The 23,054-nt window shown below is 43.8% G+C and overlaps 1 protein-coding gene across 2 annotated transcripts; it reads right to left on the bottom strand.

Annotated features, from left to right (window-relative positions):
- Window positions 1-14,210: 14,210 nt before the first annotated feature.
- On the bottom strand, window positions 14,211-22,187 carry LOC126994714 (uncharacterized). Of its 2 annotated transcripts, XR_007749518.1 has the most exons (3): window positions 22,077-22,187; window positions 20,653-20,793; window positions 14,212-16,560 (listed from the first exon to the last, which is right to left on the bottom strand). XR_007749518.1 is itself a non-coding variant. In XM_050854005.1 (2 exons), exons 1-2 carry the CDS (start codon window positions 21,554-21,556, stop codon window positions 16,325-16,327), a joined length of 1,140 nt encoding a protein of 379 aa, XP_050709962.1. In that variant the 5' UTR covers window positions 21,557-21,631; the 3' UTR covers window positions 14,211-16,324. The 2 variants fall into 2 exon arrangements, 1 of the variants encoding a protein (XP_050709962.1); XM_050854005.1 differs by lacking the exon at window positions 22,077-22,187 and having other exon boundaries at window positions 14,211-16,560; window positions 20,653-21,631.
- Between the last annotated feature and the right edge of the window lie 867 nt (window positions 22,188-23,054).

Here is a 23,054-nt window from a genome sequence, read left to right as displayed (position 1 = left end):
TGAAAGACTGAATGGGAATGTATCGGACAGTAAGAGTAAAATAAAATTATCTTCGGACGACAGGTGATCGACAGTGTCTCGCAAATCGTTCTCTGTGATGCGATGTTCGATTCCATCGAGGATGTTCTTGAATTCCTCTTTGCCTACTTGTCTCGATAACAAGTCTAAAATTGAATTGAAAAAATCCAGTGCGTCAAATAAAAATAATCTTTGCCAAGTTAACGCTAAAATACATTACTATGTGATTCTAAACATCAACAACCAAGATAAGAACATTCAGGATGTATTTTACACTACCTTTGCTCACTACACCAGATGTACTAATAACCAATGTAATGCGATCTGCAGTCTGTTCAAACGCTTCTCACACACGTGTACGACAGACACAACAGCCCCATAGCCAAACTGTACAAATACATATTGGAGGAATATATGCGGTCGTGTTTGAATGAAAATTGTCCTAATCTTGCATGTGCTGTGGCGCACAGAGTACGAACCCGTTCCAAAGGAACGTACATAATCGGCGACTTCAAGTTAATCATAATAGATTGCAACAATTACGAAATACGTCGCTTGGACAACAACAATCTCATCGCTTACAAGAGAGCGATTGGTCAGTCATCTTCTCATCACGTCAGTAAAACAGTCTCGTCCGAGGGTCAACTTTAAGTTTGGTGTTGTTCTTGCAAGCTGAAAGAAGAAAGGATGTGACTCACGTGATAAGATGAAATGTCAAGTGTTTATTCTACATGTGTGTGACTGTGTTTATTCTACATGTGTGTGAATGCTGAGATGTGTACTAATTTTTAAGATGTAATTTTTAAGATGTTGAATGTGTACTAAATTTTAAACTTACAGTTGTAAACGAACTCTTCCTGTTGAACCTCTTCCTGTTGTATGTAACTTGTGTGTGTGTATTAAAATGGAACTGTTGTGTGTGAGTGTGTAGTGTATGTAACTTGTGTATGTGTGTGTGATGGAGGTGTTCTGTACGGTATATAAATTGTGTTAACATTAGAAATCAAGTCAACCTAAGACATGTGTGCAGACTCTTATGTTACTCCTAAAATAAAAATGGAACTGAAGCTGTGGCTGAAAAAGTCTCTATGTAATTCGTGTGCGTGTGGACTGAGAATTCTGTATCTGTTATTCGTGTGCGTGTATGTTCTGTAGTAGTGTATGTTTGTTTTACTCCTAAAATAAATATTGAACTGAAGTTGTGGCTGTTTTTAACATGTAACGATGTTCTTTCATATTTTACCAAAGTATTGAGATACATGAAATTCGAGGTTGTGTATGAATGAATCTACAGTCCATACAACTAACGCTGTCAGAATTTAATTGGTGAACAAAACCACTTTTTAATAGTTTATCTTTCATCGGAGTTAGACTTGACGGGTAAGTTTGAAAGCTCCTCTCTCTCTCAGCGAGCCGTGTTGTGTCCTGAAAGATCGTAGCGATGCCTGCTTTGCCTAACACTTTCTGGAGTAAGTTCCTGAGCGGGGTTTGATAATCGTAACCGAAAGGTGCGATTAATCGGTCTATTATAGACGTTAAGAGTGTGTGATGGGTTTGACCTTCTTTCAACATCATGATGACGTCGTACAACGCCATTGAAAAATTCAACAAGTAAAATGCAAAGCATGCCTGGCTAGCTCCGTTTTTACGTTCTTGAATTTTAGAAAAGGTGAAGTATCGTTCTCCTTCAATCCATATCGAACACTTTGTACTTTGGGAGAGAACAGTAAAGTGAAGAACCGCAAGTTACGAATTTTAAAATAACTTTCACCGTCAGAGATCACAATGACAACATGAATCATCTTTTCAGCACCAGGGTCCGTTAACTCTAGTTGTGTGTGACATTTGCATGGGTCTCTCTGCGCGCATGCAATTGTAAGTTAAGACTTCCTCCGAGACCAATGTTTTGGCAAGCGTTCCACAAAGGTCGGAGACTACGAGAAGATATAGGTGTTGTGTCAGCAGGTGACGAATCTACCGTACTCTCAAGAAATGTGTCGTGCACCGTACTCTCAAGAAATGTGTAGTCACCGCGCACCGCTTCGCTGCTTCATGGATGCTGCTGTTCCACGTCTGCGTACTCTGGATCTGTTAAAGTGTTTAATTGTGTTGTTGTTTGCTCACACATATTGCATATTGGTCACGGGGTTAGGAAAGAATGTAACTTTTTAAAAGTTTAATAAAATTACATGTAATTTGTACAACATCTGCGTAGATGAAGTTTAACAATATAATATATGCGTAGATGTTTTGTTATTAACTACCCCTGAAACTATGTACGTCACAAGGTAAAGAATGTGTGTGTCAATTAAATGTATTGTTAAATTAATCAATATTTGCATAGATGTTTTGTGTTTCTATTAACCTTTGTCATCTAGCTGATGCAAATCACGAATATGTCTACGGATGTAACACGTTTGGTGTAATTCACAAATAAATCCATGGAGATAACACAGACGGATCTCTAGGTTGTATAACGTCCTGATGCTTTTGGATAAGGTCCTGATTCAATGTTTCGGTCTTTTTCATCTCTTCTTGAAAGTCCTTCAATTCTGTTATCAATTGTGTTGATCTTTCTTTCTCTGCGATCAGATCGTTAATTTCTTGGGTCAGCCGTGCAATCTCTGCTGCTTCGGTTTCGGTATTTTGGTTAGAGTCTTCGATATTTTTCCTGTTTTCATTAATTTGGTCTTCTAACCGGTTGATTTCGGAATCTTTGTCAAGCACGGTTTTCGCAATCTTATTCAATTCTTCGTTAGAGCTTGATAACGTCAGGTTAGTTACTTGCAATGCATTTGCACGTGCGGTTTCAGCTGCTAGTATTTCCTGGGAGGATTTGTTCTCTGTGGTCATATCCTCAATTTGTTTGTTCAACCGTATAATTTCGTCTTCTTGTTTTTTCAGTAATATCGATAAGTCATTACTCTTTTCACTCAGTTGGGTTTCGAGAGCAGTTTTCTCTTGCTGGAGGCGAGTGACATCTTGCTGGAGTCCATCTCTCGTTTGTGTCTCTTGTAGGAGTAGAGTTTTATTTTGAGTCAACTCTTGTTTGAATTGATCATTCTCTGTATCTAATTCGTTATTACGTTGTTGGAGTTGTTCGTATTCATTTTGCATAAGATCGATCTTGTTTTTATTTTCAGATAATTCTGCGTTCAGTCGGTCTTTCTCTTGGATTATCTTTCGTATATTTGCATTAACTTCTAAGAATTTCTTATCTACATATTTGTATATCGTCATTAGTTGTTGTACTTTGGCAGATGACTTTTCAATTTCTTTCCTTAATTCAGATTTTTCTTCTTCGTGTTTAGTTTGTTGATTTTGTAATTCATCCATGTGCTTCTTTGTAGAATCGGCTAACTGATGACTAAATAAACTTATTCATTAATTTTAGCGTCTAACTCACTCTGGCACTTATCCAGTTTTTGTTTACAGGATTCTAATGCTTCATCGTTCTTATCAAACTGGCCGAAGTCACGCATTCACATTTACAGACGATGTCACGCATTCACCAACGTCTCAGAATTGGTCTACATTGCAGAAAAAGTCACGCAAAAACTCACCAACTTAGCTAAAGACAATGAACATTCAAAAAGAGTTATTTTGATGTTGAGACAACTGGGCAAGACTGTTGAAGACGAATACTTGTGTGACAGATGCTTGCAGTTCTCTCGAGGTTTGTAATGGATTCTCTAGTTTGTGTAAATATCAGGCGTGTGTGGTATGTACTCTGTTATCTCTAGTTTGTGTAAATATCAGTGGTATGTACTCTGTTAATATAATGTGTGGTATGTACTCTGTGTAAATAAAATGTATATGATGTTCAGAGTTGAGTTTGTGTGTATATTCCATGAGGTGTAACAGGAAGGCGAATTGCACATCTGAGCACTTGACTGCTGCTAGTGAATCTGCGACTTTGTCTCGACAGTCAACTAAACTCTTGTGAGCACAGTGCAAGTGTTAAACTCACCTCGCAACCAACGTAGATGATAATTAACACTCTCAACCAACTTAGATGATAAGATTCATAAGAGAGTTAAGATGGATTCAGACGCATTCACCAACGTCTCAGAATTGGTCTACATTGCAGACAAAGTCACGCATTCACCAACGTCTCAGAATTGGTCTACACTGCAGACAAAGTCACGCATTCACCAACGTCTCAGAATTGGTCTACATTGCAGACAAAGTCACGCATTCACCAACGTCTCAGAATTGGTCTACATTGCAGACAAAGTCACGCATTCACCCATTGCAGACAAAGTCACGCATTGACCAACGTCTCAGAATTGGTCTACATTGCAGACAAAGTCACGCATTCACCAACGTCTCAGAATTGGTCTAGATTGCACACAAAATCACGCATTCACCAACGTCTCAGAATTGGTCTACATTGCAGACAAAGTCACGCATTCACCAACGTCTCAGAATTGGTAAAGTGACAAGTCAGAAAAGTCTAAGGGAATAAGCATGCAACACTCGTATAGTATTCAGAATCAGTCTACTGCTGACATAAAGTCTCGCATTCACACAACTAGCAACATCTGCAACGCATTTGATCCAACTCTGAGACAAAGTAAGATTTGTATTCAGAATCACGCAGGTCACACAATAGTATTCATAATCCGTCTACAGCTGACACAAAGTCTCGCATTCACCATCAACTCTTGAGGGTTTAACCCTATACGTTCCGACCCCTTGAGATTTTTCGCGCTCGTATAGCCAGCATCGTATTTATTTTTCTGAACAACAATAACGCTCGTGAACACTAAGTACTGGAACCTAATCAATGGTGTAAAGCAATAGTGAATAATGAGTGAAAAGAAACTCTCAAGAAATAAAATCCTTTTCTCCCTCTTCCTCCTATTCTTCCTTCTTTTCTTCTTCTTCCTCCTCTTCCTATTCTTCCTTCTTTTCTTCTTCTTCCTCTTCTTCCTTCTTTTCTTCCTCCTCTTCTTTCTCCTTTTCTTCTTCCTCCTCTTCCTCTTCTTTCTCCTTTTATTCTTCCTCTTCCTCTTCTTCCTCCTCTTCCTCCTTTTCCTTTTCTCGCTAGCTTCTCGCCTCTTTTTCTTCCTCTTCCTTTTCTTCTGCTTCTTCCTCTTCTTCCTCTTCCCTTCCTTCTTCCTCTTCTTCTTCATCTTCCTCCTCTTCCTGTTCTTCCTCCTCCTCCTCTTCTTCCTCTATTTCCTCCTCTTCTTCCTCTTACTCTTCTTCCTGCTCTTCCTCCTTTCCTTCCTCCTCTTCTTCCTCCTTTTCCTCTTCTTCCTCCTCTTCCTCTTCTTTCTACTTTTCCCTCTTCCCTCTTTTCCCCATCCTCTTCCTCTTCTTCTTTTTCCTTTTCCTCTTCCTCTGCTTCCTACTTTTCCTCCTCTTCCTAGCTTCTCGTCCTACTCTTCTTCCTCATTCTTCCTCTCACTCTTCCTTTTCTTCTTCCTTCTCATCTTCTTCTTCCTTTTTCTTGATTTTGCTCTTCTTCCTCCTCTCCCACCTCTTCCTCTATTTCCTCCTCTTCTTCCTCTTCCTCTTCTTCATCCTCTTCCTCCTTTTCTTCCTCTTCTTCCTACTCTTCCTAGTCTTCCTCTTCTTCCTTCTTCCTCTTCTTCCTCCTTATTGTCCCCTTCCCTCTTTTCCTCCTCTTCTTCCTCTTCTTCCTCCTCTTCTTCTATACTTTTCCACCTCTTCCTAGCTTCTCGTCCTCTTCTTCTTCCTCTTCTAGCTTCTTCCTCCTTTTCCTCCCCTACCTCTTCTTCTTCCTCTTCCTTTTCTTCTTCCTCTTTTTCCTCCTCTTCTGCATCTTCCTCTCCTTCCTCTTCTTCTTCCTCCTCTCCCTCCTCTCCCTCCTCTTCCTCCATTTCCTCCTCTTCTTCCTCTTCCTCTTCTTCATCCTCTTCTTCCTCCTTTTTGGTGATGATGGTGATGGTGGTGATGATGATGGTGGTGATGATGGTGATGATGGTGATGATGGTGGTGATGATGATGGTGGTGATGATGATGGTGATGATGGCGGTGATGATGATGGTGGTGATGATGATGGTGGTGATGATGATGGTGTTGATGATGGTGGTGGTGATGATGGTGGTGATGATGGTGGTGATGATGATGGTGGTGATGATGATGGTGGTGATGATGATGGTGGTGATGATGATGGTGGTGATGGTGATGATGGTGATGGTGGTGATGATGATGATGGTGGTGATGATGATGGTGATGATGATGGTGATGATGGTGATGATGATGATGATGGTGGTGATGATGGTGGTGATGATGATGGTGGTGATGATGATGGTGATGATGATGGTGATGATGGTGATGGTGGTGATGATTATGGTGGTGATGATGGTGGTGGTGATGATGGTGGTGGTGATGATGATGGTGGTGATGATGGTGGTGATGATGATGGTGGTGATGATGATGGTGGTGATGGTGATGGTGGTGATGATGATGGTGGTGATGGTGATGATGGTGATGGTGGTGATGATGATGATGGTGGTGATGATGATGGTGATGATGATGGTGATGATGGTGATGATGATGGTGATGATGGTGATGATGATGATGGTGATGATGATGGTGGTGATGATGGTGGTGGTGATGATGGTGGTGATGATGGTGGTGATGATGATGGTGATGATGATGGTGATGATGGTGATGATGGTGATGTTGGTGATGATGGTGGTGATGATGATGGTGGTGATGATGGTGATGATGGTGATGATGGTGGTGATGATGATGGTGGTGATGATGGTGGTGATGATGGTGGTGATGATGATGGTGGTGATGATGATGGTGGTGATGATGATGGTGGTGATGATGATGATGGTGGTGGTGATGATGGTGGTGGTGATGTTGTTGCTGGTGGTGTATGATGATGATGGTGGTGATGATGATGGTGATGATGATGGTGATGATGGTGATGATGATGATGGTGATGATGATGGTGGTGATGATGGTGGTGATGATGATGGTGGTGGTGATGATGGTGGTGGTGATGATGGTGGTGATGATGGTGGTGATGATGATGGTGGTGATGATGATGGTGGTGATGGTGGTGGTGATGATGATGGTGGTGATGATGATGGTGGTGATGATGATGGTGGTGATGATGCTGGTGATGATGGTGGTGATGATGGTGGTGATGATGATGGTGGTGATGATGGTGATGGTGGTGATGATGGTGATGATGATGGTGATGATGGTGATGATGATGATGGTGATGATTATGGTGGTGATTATGATGGTGATGATGATGGTGGTGATGATGTTGGTGATGATGATGGTGGTGATGATGGTGGTGATGATGGTGGTGGTGATGATGATGGTGGTGATGATGATGGTGATGATGATGGTGATGATGGTGATGATGATGATGATGGTGATGATGGTGGTGATGATGGTGGTGATGATGATGGTGGTGATGATGATGGTGATGATGATGATGGTGGTGATGATGGTGATGATGGTGGTGATGATGGTGATGATGGTGATGATGATGATGGTGGTGATGATGATGGTGGTGATGATGATGATGGTGATGGTGGTGATGGTGGTGTTGTTGATGATGGTGATGATGGTGATGGTGGTGATGATTATGGTGGTGATGATGGTGGTCGTGATGGTGGCGTTGATGATAAGTGTCAGAGAGAGAGAGAGAGAGAGAGAGAGAGAGAGAGAGAGAGAGAGAGAGAGAGAGAGAGAGAGAGAGAGAGAGAGAGCGAGAGAGAGAGAGAGAGAGAGAGAGAGGTGAGAGAGAGAGAGAGAGACCCAAATAATCTCTCTCTCTCTCTCTCTCTCTCTCTCTCTCTCTCTCTCTCTCTCTCTCTCTCTCTCTCTCTCTCTCTCTCTCTCTCAATGCATCCAGGTCCCCCCCAAAATAAACCATACGAGACCAGTGATTTATAGAAAGTATTTTTTTTTTTTTTTGCCGATAAGAGTATATTTGCTTATATTGAAAGGAACTGAATATGAATGACATGAATATTTCGCAGCAAGTGACACTGGCACTGATATTATTAGTATTGTATGTGCCATAATTCGTCATAGAAAACGAGCATAGCAACCCCTCGCCTCGCCGCCGGGCCAGAGACGCGCATGGCAACACAAAAACACACACACACACACACACACACACACACACACACACACACACACACACACCGTAAACACACACACACACATACGAATGCACGCACATCAATATATATCAAGAGGGATGGTATGTTCATCTCTTGTCTATTGTTGGTTACTTGCAATAATAAACTATCAATCAATCATCAATCACAAGCTCGTGTCGCCAACTGCCGTTGAATAACTCTCGTACACAGCGGGCTGTGATGATAGGCTAGCAACCTATTTTATTATGTTTTTTACAGCCAGCTTGTTTGTTGGTCTGTTTAGTGTATCAGCTAAAGCTTTGTTAACATAAAATATGCAGAACATGCAGTATAGCACTATACAATACAGGTATATAATAGTTATAACAGTAATAATATCGTCATCCGGAGGCGTTTGAACGTTGGTTTTTTTTTCACAGCGTATCGCTGTGCTTCAAAATGATTCACGTCGGTGTTTCTAAATATTCGTGTTTAGCAAGATAACGGAGGCTCCTATGGTTATTTTTGATATCGCATCTTAATCTACGGTATTTTCTACGTTTATCAGTAGGTCTGTTTTTCTTTTAAACTTGGTAATAGAAAAAAAAAATGATCGTTTTGACAAAAATCCTCAGGGGGGGGGCAATTGTGGCCCGGGTCGGAACTTGTAGGGTTAAGTCATGCAACAACACGTATAGTATTCAGAATACGTTTACCACTGACACAAAGTCTCATATTCACACAACATCTGCAGCATTCTCAGACAAAGTGACAAGTCAGAAAAGTCTGAGGGAATAAGCATGCAACACTCGTATAGTATTCAGAATCAGTCTACTGCTGACATAAAGTCTCGCATTCACACAACTAGCAACATCTGCAACGCATTTGATCCAACTCTGAGACAAAGTAAGATTTGTATTCAGAATCACGCAGGTCACACAATAGTATTCAGAATCCGTCTACAGCTGACACAAAGTCTCGCATTCACCACCATCTGCAACTCTTGAGGGTTTAAGTCATGCAACAACACGTATAGTATTCAGAATACGTTTACCACTGACACAAAGTCTCATATTCACACAACATCTGCAGCATTCTCTGAGACAAAGTGACAAGTCAGAAAAGTCTGAGGGAATAAGCATGCAACACTGGGAGTTGGTGGTGTTGGTGTAGTTGTTAGATAACTCGTTGAAGGAGCTTCTAACGAAGGAGAAGTATGCGGAGGAGGAGGGTTAATCGGAGGAGGATTAATCTGAGTTTCTAAAGCAATCGGAGTTTCTATGAACCTTTTACAGTTGCACGAATTGATATCCCAGGTCATAGGAACAAATTCTGGATAGTCATCGGTGAAGTGATGACTGTTACTCGAGAAGTAAAGTAGCTTCTCACTTTGGTCGAAGGCGTTATTCGGAAATCCAACTGGTGTGAAGATCGTCGATCCCAACATTTTGCCATTTCTCGAAAAGGTGATGGATGGATGAACGTCCGATGAGTACCACGATACACCGCTGCTGTCAGGGTACTGGATCGTGATTATGGCGAGCAGCAACATCAGCAACAGTTGAAAGATCCCACCCATTTTCATCACGATGTCACTCTGCTCACTGCTCAGTCACTCCTCACTGTTCAATCTTTTCTTCACGACAAAGTCACTCTAAGTCACGACAACGTCACTCGTCACTTCTCCTCTTCAACGACTGGACTTCAGGATAGTCGAGTCAGGAGCCCAAGTATGCTCGCTCGCCAACACACCGAGTCGAGTGTCTGGACGGACAGCGTACCTTATTTCTTTTATTAGTGACACGACAGATGCCTGGCATCGTTAGACACACGATTAAAAAATACAAAACTGGTTTCAAAATGTTTTTTTAAGAAATAAAACAAAAAGTCTTGTCTTGGCCTACGTCATACGCTTGCTGCTGCTGCTGACGCCAAACGCAGCAGCCTACCTTAACGTTTTCTTCTGGAGTTCGGATATGGTCGTTTTGTACTTCAGTAATAGTTTTAGGTTTTCTTTGTAGTGTTGAAATAGACTGATTGAAAATGGATAGATTCCGTATCCTGTCGTAAAACACTCCGTCAGATACTGGCCCGACGAATTCTTGTCTGATTTGTCTGCTGTGGCGGCAACGTTGATGTTTTTGCAACCGTTGTGTGATTTCTTCACGAGACATATCAAATGATAGTCCACAACGGTTTTTATCGACGGTTCTTTGTTGATGTGTTGAACCAGATTACTCTCACAGGTATACATTAGAATACCATTCATGAAGCGACATTCGAACAACATTCTGAGAGCATTACTAAATATCAATTCAGGATGTTTCAGGAATTTCAATTTGGCGTTGCGATGAACACTTGGAAGCAACCCGACGGGACAGAAATTTGTTCTCCGATTTAATTTCTTGAAAGTGCTGCGAAACGACTCACAATTGGAAGGGGTAAGACAAAGTCGAACAGAGACACGCCAGCACGGTACCAAAGTCGGATATTCATTCACGTAAAGTTGAGAGGAATTTTAGAAACAAACTTTTAAGTAACATTTTATAATTAACAAGTCATACAAATGAGACGTAAGAACAAGTCATACCTGTATTCAGTGACCTGCACATCTTAACTCTCTATTCAGTTATGTATCACAACTCACAATTTGATTTTATGATAGTAAGTATCCCACACACCCCGAATTTAGAATATGTAACTTACGTTTATAATAGTATCCCCTTAAATAAAATAAAAAAATCAAGTGTGTTGTACACGTAGAGTTTATCTACCTTTGCGAGTTAATGTATAATCGTATCCCCAGTCGACACCCTTTTTGTTTTTAGTGTTTGACTTACCGCTATTTTACCCAGATAGCGAGTAGCATTTTTACACCACAAAATGTTAACTTCACTTTCTCTTGACTTGCAGATGCTGACTGTGATTCACAAACAACGACGAGAACACTTGAACCTCGAATTGGAGAGATTAAAAACATTCATAGGATGGCCTAACGCAAATATATCTCCTGAGGTACTGGCTCGTAACGGATTCTACTACCTCCGCGAGTTCCATCTGTGCAAGGTGTAATTGACACACACGAAGTAACGCGCGAAAAGCTGTAACGTAAGCTATCAATCGGCGTCGTTATCGACACGTGCCAAAACATGGGCGTTATCTTAATCACACAGGAAGCCATGCAAATGTCACACACAACTAGAGAGTTGCTGCGAACAGATTCAGATAGAACAGAATATAGTTAAGATACGATTCTGAACTCTGTAGTGTGTGACACATTCAAGATGTATAGTATTGGTACAAATGTCAAACTGGTCTCGGGAATATTAGTAGCAGTCAGAGAGTACTCAGCATGGTTCCGTGCCATCAGTCGTCGTGTTGTTTTAAATACCACGTAGACAATAGCAGTGACAGAAACTAGTAAACAAAGAACCATGAAGAATGCCAAGAAGAACCTAAGGCTGTCAGCACTTATTCTATCTTGGCATTCTTCATGGTTCTTTGTTTACTAGTTTCTGTCACTGCTATTGTCTACGTGGTATTTAAAACAACACGACGACTGATGGCACGGAACCTTGCTGAGTACTCTCTGACTGCTACTAATATTCCCGAGACCAGTGTTGTTTGAATGTTAATTTTGTAGCATGGTGAATCTGAAATTGTAACTGCTTGAAGACAGAGAAAACAATTGTATGTACATTAGTGTGATTTTTTAGTCTGTATATACGTTACATAAATTGTAACTCGGATAGACTATGTAGCATAGGCAGGGAACCATGCTGAGTACTCTCTGACTGCTACTAATATTCCCGGTGTTGTTTGATTGTTAATTTTGTAGCATGGGTTTAAATGAATCTGTATCTGAAATTGTAACTGCTTGAAGACAGAGAAAAGAAATGTATGTACATTAGTGTGATTTTTTAGTCTGTATATACGTTACATAAATTGTAACTCGGATAGACTATGTAGCATATTGTAGGATAGGAAATAAGACTTTTATATAGAATTTGTATGATATTTTTCAGGCTATGTTTAATAAAATATAGTTGTATTTCCATCTGTTTGGACATCCTTAAATCACGTGTTCTGGGTCACTTGTTTGGTAGACGGTCTGTTCTGTTCCTTCGGCGGTCAGGGTGGTGTTGTCGTCGTACCACAGATGCTTAGCGAAGATCCCGATGATGACCATCGCCAGAACGCCACATATTAACATTATAAACATGTTCATCCTCGACTTTCCGTTTTGATTTCCTGTGGTCTCAAAGGGTGAACCCTGATTTGCAGACATTTTGAATACCCGTCGTCTTCTGATACGGCGGCGACGTTGCGTAATTTCCCGCAAGCAGCAAATTCAACCTCCCGGTGCAATACCAAGATTAAAAGAATTACAGATAACAAAAAAATAATGCTTATTAAAAGAATTGCAGACACGCCAGGATATCTCATCACTAGAAACTTTATAAATCTGAATGATTTTTTGGATCATTTAAAAAATAATACCAGATTCGTTCAGCGTTGTTATTTGCCAAAATGCAATATATGCACCTCAAAGCTGTCAACTAACAAATTGTCATCATTCAGTGCAGTGCAGACATGTACCTTTGGGTAAATGCAGCATTCACAGAGACTGAGTGTATAGTCTTCAGAATCCATCTATCGCTGACGCAAAGTCTCACATTAGCAACATTTGGTCCAAGTGAACCGTTCACAGAGACAGAGTTAACTTACACACACGGAATCCGTCTACCGCGGACACAAAGTATCGCATTCACACAACTAACAACATCTGCAATGCATCTGCAGCATTCACAGAGACTGAGTGTATAGTCTTCAGAATCCGTCTATCGCTGACGCAAAGTCTCACATTAGCAACATTTGGTCCAAGTGAACCGTTCACAGAGACTGAGTTAACTTACACACACGGAATCCGTCTACCGCTGACACAAAGTATCGCATTCACACAACTAACAACATCTGCAATGCATCTGCAGCATTCACAGAGTTTGATGTGTTGACAAGTGCACGACAGTGTGGCTGCCTTTGATGAACCCCCGGTTAGCTGCGATTATCTTTCTGTTTTTGTCTATGTTGTCATACAGGTATTTTATTTTCGCCATTTCCTCCTGAGATTTTTCGCTCGACATCCATCGCTTGTACAAATCGTTGACTTCCTTTAACAGCATTATTTCTTTGGTGTTGTAACCGTTGAGATAAGTTATACGATCTCTCGATCCCAAGTCGACGTCTTTCATGATTTGGAAATAATCTATGTCGGTTACTATCTTTCGTGGGTTGTAAGGCACGTACAGCGTCTGTCCACTGGTGAATCTGGCACCGGGTAGAGGATCGGGCATTTCGCGGGTAATGTTGACGAACCCGTCGCCGATCAATTATTGAATCTGCAAGTAGTCGCGTCCGATTTAGAATCTGTCGTTACAGCGTTTGAATTGAATGCCGATGCTGAGTCGTTGATGTCTAAACAAATGTTAAGTCATTCTCTGTATTCGTTATTACGTTGTTGGAGTTGTTCGTATTCATTTTGCATAAGATCGATCTTGTTTTTATTTTCAGATAATTCTGCGTTTAGTCGGTCTTTCTCTTGGATTATATTTCGTATATTTGCATTAACTTCTAAGAATTTCTTATTTACATCTTTGTATATCGTCATTATTTGTTGTACTTTGGCAGATGACTTTTCAATTTCTTTCCTTAATTCAGATTTTTCTTCTTCGTGTTTAGTTTGTTGATTTTGTGTAAAACTTGACAATGACTTATTTTATTTCAGCTTAACAAAAGATAAATTGACAGTATTGACACTCGCCTAAATTAACATACAATAATAAGGTACACGAACACACTGTTAAATGAAATTATCTTCAAGAATGTAGATAAAGTCGTATTACGACAAACCGCCAAAGACTTTCAGCCATCTTCAATACTCAATAGGAAAAGATTTGTAGTTTAGCGATCTGCAAAGATCTTAATATTGTAACGGGCTTGTCGGGGGGCGTTTAAAGGGTGTTGATTAAGACTTCAGCTTCCTTAAGGCGAATTATATTCGTAGCCTTTATGTACAAGAAGCGACGAAGCGAGAGCGACTGTCGTTGTGTGTCAGTCGGACTCTCGTGAAGGAGAGGCGAGTTACAGGTTGGAAAATAATTGTTACAATTGGTCACGTATGTCAAGGTGACCTCCACGCACCATCGGAGTGCTAAGTATACAAAACTGAGACGGTAAACACTGACGGACGACATTCCTATAAGGTGGCGTGATCTATCTGTCGTGGGGTTTTTGCATTGACAATTGTATGCCTAATTCGTGGTGATATTAAATAATAATAATACATTGATATCCTACTATAACACTGCTCGGTCACCTACCAGTGATCGCGACCTCGCGATATATAAAAATCGAAATAGCAGTCTAGGTACCATGAACATACATAGTGGGAGTTTGTCAAGCAGACTGCCTATGATACAATTATATTAAAACACTGGCTATGTAAGAACAGATGTGGAATTATAATATAAATAGGGAGAGGTAAACCACAACGTGTGTGACATGAAACATAAGAAACCTCTCAAAAGATAAATATAAGGACACATGTATAAGAAACTATCAACTGGCATAGTTACAGACAATGAAACGTTGATCTAGCTCCTAAAAAAAAATACAGTAGTGAAACACAGTACAATGTTAAGTATAGGAGCAGCCAGGTTTCTGTCCCCTGACTTGTCTGAGAAAAGGAAAACTACCTTGCCAGTGGCCTCCCTGCATCCAGTCGCCGTGTCTGCACAACCAAATAATCGTGCAGGACAGAGTTTCTCCTAATAAGGTAGCACATGACGACGAGACTGACGAACATCAGAAACATTGGTACAAAAAATCCAGGGTACAGGTAGGGGAGATGCAAATAATCAGGCAGCGTTTCCTCCAGGGTTTCCGCAAACTCTGTTTTGTTCGCGAAAGACAATGAATTAAGGGAATTAGTCACATACGAGATGCTGGAGAAATGAATGTCATCGAGAGACCGTAGAGGAAACACTCGATGGGAAATATTGGCCGTGAAAACCAGACGAATCCGGGACGGGTACGTTGTTATGTTAGTGGAGCGGATATAGCATGCTTCCGCTATGGCATAGTGACCAGTAACCCGTTGATAAGTGGTACCCTCCGGGCAGATGACCGATACATAGAAGGACTGAGGGAAATAAAAATAATGCAGACCCTGAAAGTTCTTATGGAAAACAGGCGTTGGTGTTAGCTGCTTGTAAGGGCACAGGGAAAGAGCGTCAGACGCGTTCACGCGGGTGAGGGCGATCTCGCATACCCCTCCCCGAACTGGAAGGAAGGCAAAGAGAGACGCAGAGCAATAGAATCGCCCGAAGACCGTCTCCTTGCAATACTGCAAGAGTGAGTAGCTACCCGTTGAATACAGAGCGAAATCCTTCGCGATTAGAACAAGAGACGGGGACGTGTCCAGGGCCAACACACTGTCCTTTGCCGAAAAAGGGAACGGGACAATTTCGTGTGCCTCAAACACGTCCGCCGTCTGAAAGGGAACATGAATGATTATGGCATCAGGGGTGAGGCTGGACTCAATCAAGGGGTAAAAATATTGACTCATGTCCGGGGTGAATAAAGGCGTCAGGCTATAATTTTGATACCCGATCTGGACAGTCGTTCTCAAATCGTGTAGAGGGAACAAGGCAGGGGTGACTCTACCGTGCGCTACATCAACCATGTTGCTAATAACCTGCTGATTAGCCGTTGCGACGGAGGTAATGACGTTTTCCAATACATGCAAGGCCTGATCTAGGAGGAGAAACTGATTCACCTGGTCGATCTGTTTGACAACTATGTTGATAATCTCTACCATCTTATTTGTCTGCTCTAGCAGTACCGCAATGTTAGTATGCAATTGCGCATGTTTTCTACAATTGGCGTTGATCACCCTGCGATTTCTAGCAGCAAAGGAAAGTACATGAGCGTAGTGGTCCCGCAAATCGCGAACGTCCTCGTCGGTAGCCGTACCGAAAAGGAACTTTGAGGCGGACCCCACGATGTTGAGCAACCCCCTCTTTACCCGAGAGTGAACGGAGTGAAAACTATAATCCATGTTTACCTCATCAACTTTTCCCCGTAAGAACAGAATCCTATCCTCCAGTAGTTGAAAAAGAGTCAGAGAGTTGGTACTAGAAGGAGCCTTTGATTCCCTAGTCTTGGTAGCCCGGATGGCGTCTGCCATGCCGAGTAGATTTTCTGAGACTATCCTGATTATGTCCGTGCTGTTGGTCAAGGAAGTATATGGATATTTTACGAGGAGCACATCTTCTATGAGGAAGACCTCTCCTATGTGTGCCGTGAGGGCACCAGGCTTCAGGTGGATGGGTGTTGTTGCAAGCAGGGAGCCAAGGGACAACAAGATGGTCAGAAAACGCAACATCATGATCTGCAAGTGGTGGGAATGAAGTAATTAAACCCGTGGTCTCAAGTTATAGCAATGGGTGTTGGGATTATCTTGTTGAACATTTGACTCTGAGGGGGAAGTACCAATATCAAGGTCCAAAGGTGAGGGAATTACTTTCAGACGATCACTGTGAACTTCTATACTGACTCCACTATTCGACTCGAGAACCTCGAACCGATTACCCCTGACATTCCGAACAACTCGGTAAGGACCCACAAATTTAGCCCCCAGTTTCGAACTCCTTTCCGCTTGCTTAATCATGACTGTGTCACCCTCTTTGAAATTCACCGGGACGGCCTGTTTGTGTTGTTTTGACATCATTTCAACCTTCGTAGCTTTTAACGTACACCTAACTTCTGAGTGTATCTTGGAAAACATATGCATCTGCTGTTGTGCGTACCTATCAATGTTGTAGAGAGGTTGCTGTGGGGTTGTAAGGAAGTCGTACGGAAGACGTTTCTCCACCCCATACAAGATGTAGTAGGGAGACTTCCCCGTAGAGTCGTTTACCGACGTATTTATGGAAGCGGCTATATGCGATAGCCAATCCTCCCAATTATCGTGGAGATCGTTCACGATAGGCCTGAGGACCTGTAAGATTTTCCTATTAGCCCTCTCCGCCAACCCATTAGCAGCTGGGTGGTAAGCTGTGATGAAGGATTGCGTGATGTTAAACTGAGCGCATATTTCGCTCAATACTGAGTTCCTAAACTCGGTGCCATTGTCACTCAAAAGAATTCGAGGAGACGAATGTGGACACAACACGTGAGTCACGAGGGCATGGGCCACGCGTGTGGCTGTCTTGTCCTTGAGAGGCGCTAGAACAAGAAACCTAGAGAACTGGTCGACGCACACCAATAAGTAGCGCGAGCCATGTTGGCTCTGGGGGAGCTGTAGTAAGTCTATATTAATAACATCCCATGGCGCCTCTGGTACTGGATATTGCAACATAGGTGCTGGCCCTTTGACGGACCCCTTGTGCTTAGCACAAACGACGCAATGTGCGACATGTTTTTCTACATCAACCCGTAATGTGGGCCAGTAGAATTTTCGTCTGGTGACAGATAGCGTCTTGTCTCTTCCTGGGTGACCCGCAATGGGTGTGTTATGGACCAGTTTAAGCGTCACGGGGACGTATATGTCTGGGATGACCAGTTGGTCTATAGGTACCGGTTTGGTTGGCCATGACCTACAAAGGAGGTTGTCCTCTGATAGGAAGAATTGTGAAAAGGGAACTGGCAATTCAGGAAGGTTTGATTCGTCTCCCGACTCGAGGGCGTAAATTAACCTCTTCCACACAGGGTGGTCACGCTGAGCAGTGTGTAGCTCAGGTGAAGTGAAGTTGTGGATGACCTCTGGGGTGGTAATCGCGCCTATCGGAACATTCCGAGATAAGGCATCTGCGACCACATTTGTTTTCCCGGTGATGTATTTTATCTCCGGATTGTATGCTTGGATCGTTAAGAACCATCTTGCCAGACGACCGTGTAGGTTTTTTCCCTTGAAAAGATCAGTTATGGCCGCGTGGTCCGTAAACACCACAATTTTGTACCCCATCACAATGTCACGAAAATGCTTCAGAGCCCACACAATGGCAAGAGCCTCTAGGTGGGTAACAGAATAGTTCTTTTCCGGAGCTGTAAGGGCTCGACTGGCGAACGCTATCACATGCTTGTTGCCGGACATATCTGTTTGCATCAGCGCGGCTCCTACTCCACTAGCCGAAGCGTCGGTACAAAGCTGAAAGGGGTCCTTGAAATCCGGAAAGACAAGGACCGGAGCCCGTGTAAGCGCTTTCTTTAAATCCTCAAAACTCGTTTGTTGAGCTGGGAGCCACTGAAATGGTACGTCTTTCTTTAAAAGATGGGTTAGGGTACTAGCGCGAGCTGCGAAGTCCTTAATGAAAGGCCTGTAATAACCCGCGACAACCAAGAAAGACCGTACCTTGTCCGCAGACGTTGGCTGAGGAACTCGGCAATAGCCTTTATTTTGTCGTCCACTGTATGGATGCCGAATTCGTCCACGACATGCCCCAAGAACTTGATCCTAGGCTTTAAAAACTCACATTTGGTGATTTTGAGCTTTAATCCGACCTCTTGAAGTCTGTGTAGGACTGCTTTTAGTGTTTCCATGTGTGCATGCACGTCTTTACTTGCTATGATGATGTCGTCTAAATACACATAGACAGAGTTGCCCAGCAAGTCACCAAAAATACTGTTCATTGTCCTTTGGAAGGTCAAGGGAGCTCCTTTGAGCCCGAACGGCATCCTCGTCCACTCATAGTGGCCATGAGGCGTGCTGAAAGCCGTTATTTCACGTGACTCGGGGGCCATGGGCAGTTGCCAGTAGCCACTGACCAGATCAAGACTCGTAAAGACTTTATTTCCTCTACCGAGACACATCAGAAGATCTCTAAGAACGGGAAGCGGAAAATGATCATCCACGGTCGCGGTGTTCACACGCCGGAAATCAATCACAGGACGATAAGAACCGTCTTTCTTTGGAACCAGAAACAAGGGCGAATTCCACGGGGAATTTGATTCTTTGATGACACCTTGTCCTAACATTTCAGAGATAAGTTGTTGTACCACCTCCCTCTGACTGTGGGGGAGCTTGTACGCATTGATATATACAGGATTAGTATTGGGTTTTAACTTAATGTGGTGTTCAGCACACTGCGTAACTCCAAGCGGCTCGCCTGGTAGAGCAAGCGCTCCCCGATAATGTTCCAGAAGCTGGACTAAGGTTGGCTTAATTTCGGAATAGTGTGCAACTTTTAGGAATGCCTCTAAATTAGCTGTGTCTTGTTCGGGAGAAGCCTGACACGCCGAGGTGATGCCTGAGACTTGGGTTGAAGGGTACTCAACTGGTTCCGGGGCGACATTTCTCCCATACACTAGCCACTGGCATAATCTAACACCGTGTCTTAAGGATACAGGGGATCCAGACGTGTTTATTACCAATGCCTCTGCAAAACCTCCTTCCTTGACTGTCACAAGAGTTACCTCCACCGTCACGCGGTGTATGTGAGGAGCTCCGTCGATACACATCACTGCCCGCCGGAGGGCGTTAGGCAAACGGATTTTAACAAGTTTTGCAGCACGATCCGGAACTATATGAGGACCTTCTACGACTGCCGTTACTGTCCGCCACAAGTCTGCAATGGTTTCGTGTGGTTTGACCGTAAGAGGGGACACTTGGGCGGTGGCAGCCCCTGAGTCTGTGGTGGGTTGGTCATTTTCCACCTCTGAGGGTGAGATTACAGTTGACAGAGGCGATGGATTGACCATCCCCTGTATGCGTCGGCCTTGATACACGATCGCGTTGCTTACAGGGTTTATGGCGATGTGCAGGTCTTTCATGGCGTTCAATCCTAAGATCCCATCCACAGGTAAAGCAAACCTGCTAGAGACATAAAAGAAATCTCGAAAGGGACATACTTTTCATGTAAGCTGACTGTTAGTGGTACTCGCCCAAGGATACCCAAAGTGGTGCCCGTCACGCCTACCACATTCAGGTCGTTCTCTTGGAGCGGCCAATTTTCCCCACTCGCTTGTCGTGTCAGTGACCTGTAAGCGGAGTCGGATATGACATTGACTGTGGCACCTGTGTCAACCGCTAAGGTGAGTGAAGTGTTGCCCACCTTGCAAGGGAGGGCAATTATGCTTGTCCGTCCCAAGGCGGCAATGACGGAGTCAAGTTGCTCCCAATTAGTATTTTCCTTAAGGGACACTTGGATGTACGCCTCAGGGCAGTCACGAAGTCATGTCTTTTATTCTGAGAAGAGGAGTGGGTTACTGTCCGCTGAGGACTTGTACTTCTGTTCCTCCTTGGCCTTTTGTATTGCAGAACAACTGTCTGAATCATGAAAACAAGTCCCGTGGATATGGCAAAAGGCAGCCTTCCGCTGATGGTTTGGCCTAGGGTTCCTGTGTGATGAATGATGCCCGCCCCTGTAACCTCCTGACCTCCTATCTGAGCCCCGTCTCGAATGTGTTGATTCCCTACGTTTCGCGAAACAAGAATGTTCAGAATGTCCTGATTGTTTGCAAAACTACATGTGAGATGCCTTACTTTGTGCTTGCAATGCTGCTGCTGTGGCGAGGGGTTGATGGTGAGGGTGTTCCTGAACCTTGACCTCTAACTCTGAGACGAAGTCAACCAACTTCCCGCTCGGTTTGAAGGCCAAAGGAAGGGCAGAACGGCGGTTCTTCTCTGAAATATGAAATAAGTAAAAAAACAACTCGAAAGCTGTCTTCACCTGGTGTTTTTGCATACAGCCCCCTGGAAGCCAGAGCGCGTCTTCCAAGCTCTTGACACAGTCAACCGCCAGCTGATTGGCCTCAATCATGGCGTCCCAAATCGGCTTTGTTGAGGAATTTTTTTGGAGGGACTCAACCGTGTGTGCCATCTGTCTAACGATGCTTGGTTTACTCCCGCCCCCGAAGATTTTAATGAAATTCCCTTTAAAAACCTCATAGTTTACACCAATGTCCCCCGAAGCGAACGCTGAGGACTGCATCAAATTCAATGCCCGAGAGCCTGGAAGTAACCGTGACCGAATGAAAGCGATTTTATCATGATCTTCCGTAATGGAGGAATTTACGATGGCAGATTCACACAAATCTAAAAACTGTCGCGCCGAAAAATCGGTCTCGCCTCCCGAGAATTGTCGGATACTGGCGTGAGTTGGAATGACCCGAATCGGGGGCGGGGGGAAGTGGTGTGGGGCCCCAGGAGGAGGAGGGGGAGGTGGATCGACAGGCATTGTGTTCGGCCGAGTGGGGGTTAAGTATTCAGACGATTCTGAAGGTGAAGGGGCGCTATCCCTTGGGAGGGAAGAGTACGTAGCCCCCGATCGCAAATTCACCACATTTAAATCACCGGTGGTTGCACCGTGCTCCAATTCCTCCTCACTTGAAGGACGAGCCAACTGTTTAAAGGTGTCGCCGAGTTTAGCGAGAGTGTCTTTGTTCATACTATGGTGTAAATCATTTACAAAATAGGAGCATATGTTGATAGCTGTAAATATGAACCAATAAACGGAACGTGTATGAATGAATAGTGTGCGTTGAAAACCTAAAAGGCAAGAAAGAATGGCTAGCAAGGTGCCTGTTTAGACGTAATAGAAGTTAAGGTTATAATGGAATGCCCTAATGATATGGGTATATATAGAAAGAATAAATATATAAACAAGTGGTATGTTAAGTGAGTATACCATTGATGCTCACGTTTTCTCTCGAGCGGTGAAAAGAAAACGGAGGCAGGGCACACTGATGAAGATTAACTTTGATCAGGGAAATCACATTATACTCAATAGACTCGCTAGCAAACAATAAGAAAGAATCAATATCGTATGCGAATGAACGTAACTCCCACAATTATGACTGAGTAACAGCGTTAAGAACACAGAAATAAAAAATCGTGCCTCTGCACAGATAATAATGAAAATGAGCCGAGTCGGCAAATTTGGACAAGAATGGAATATCCACAAATACCAAGATTAATCAGCTGATGTAGTGGAGAGGGCGACGGCCTGTGATGCCCTGGGTGACGTGCAGTCGTTGTAGGCGCGTCAGGAAACCTCGGCCGCGGCCACCGCGGCGGTGAGAGGTGAGGGATGGGCTGACATCGGAGGACTCGCAATGGAGGTTGAAAAACTGCTGACCCAGCAAAATGAGCGGCCGCGGTAAGCGGCTGGGAGCTGGTACACAGCCGCCAGACGTATGATGGCCGCGTCGTCCTTGTTATAGGAAGAGATGGGCGGCGGTGGCAGACAAGACGACTTGGGTGTGTAACCTCTTGAGAAGACGCCTTGCAAGAAACGGTAGTGGGAACAGCTTGCAGTCACCGGGAGATGTCCGCGGGTACCCTTGCTGACTGTTTGCCGGAAGAGGTTTGGGCCGATGCTCCCGGCAGCGGCGGTGGTGCCGCCAGCTGTGGAGCGAGGGGCATGCGGGGTGTCCCAAGGTCAGCGGGGCGTGCCTCCTCGTTGCAGGTGTGAATACCTCTGCCGTATCGTGGAGTGGCTTGCAGGGTTCGTAGCAGTGCTGGCTTGAAGCGGGGGAGCGGCTTGTAGATTGTGGCCCTCGCGTACGGCTGCGTAGGCCGGAGGGTGTGCTCGGGGCTTGTAGGCTTGACGCCTGTAGAGTTGCTTGTAGCTGGTGTGCTCGAGGCTTGTAGGCTGGACGCCTGTAGAGTTGCTTATAGCTGGTGTGCTCGAGGCTTGTAGATGCTTGTAGCTGGCGCCATGTGAGTTGCACGTAGGTGGCGACTTGGGAGATGCTTGTAGCTGGCGCCTTGTGAGTTGCACGTAGGTGGCGACTTGGGAGATGCTTGTAGCTGGCGCCTTGTGAGTTGCACGTAGGTGGCGACTTGTGAGATGCTTGGAGCTGGCGCCTTGTGGGTTGCACGTAGGTGGCGACTTGTGAGATGCTTGTAGCTGGCGCCTTGTGAGTTGCACGTAGGTGGCGACT

This window comes from Eriocheir sinensis, unplaced genomic scaffold (genome assembly GCF_024679095.1).
Source record: "Eriocheir sinensis breed Jianghai 21 unplaced genomic scaffold, ASM2467909v1 Scaffold854, whole genome shotgun sequence".
NCBI lineage: Eukaryota > Metazoa > Arthropoda > Malacostraca > Decapoda > Varunidae > Eriocheir > Eriocheir sinensis.
Note: the sequence above shows the minus strand (reverse complement) of the source record. Positions and strands in the feature narration are given on the sequence as shown.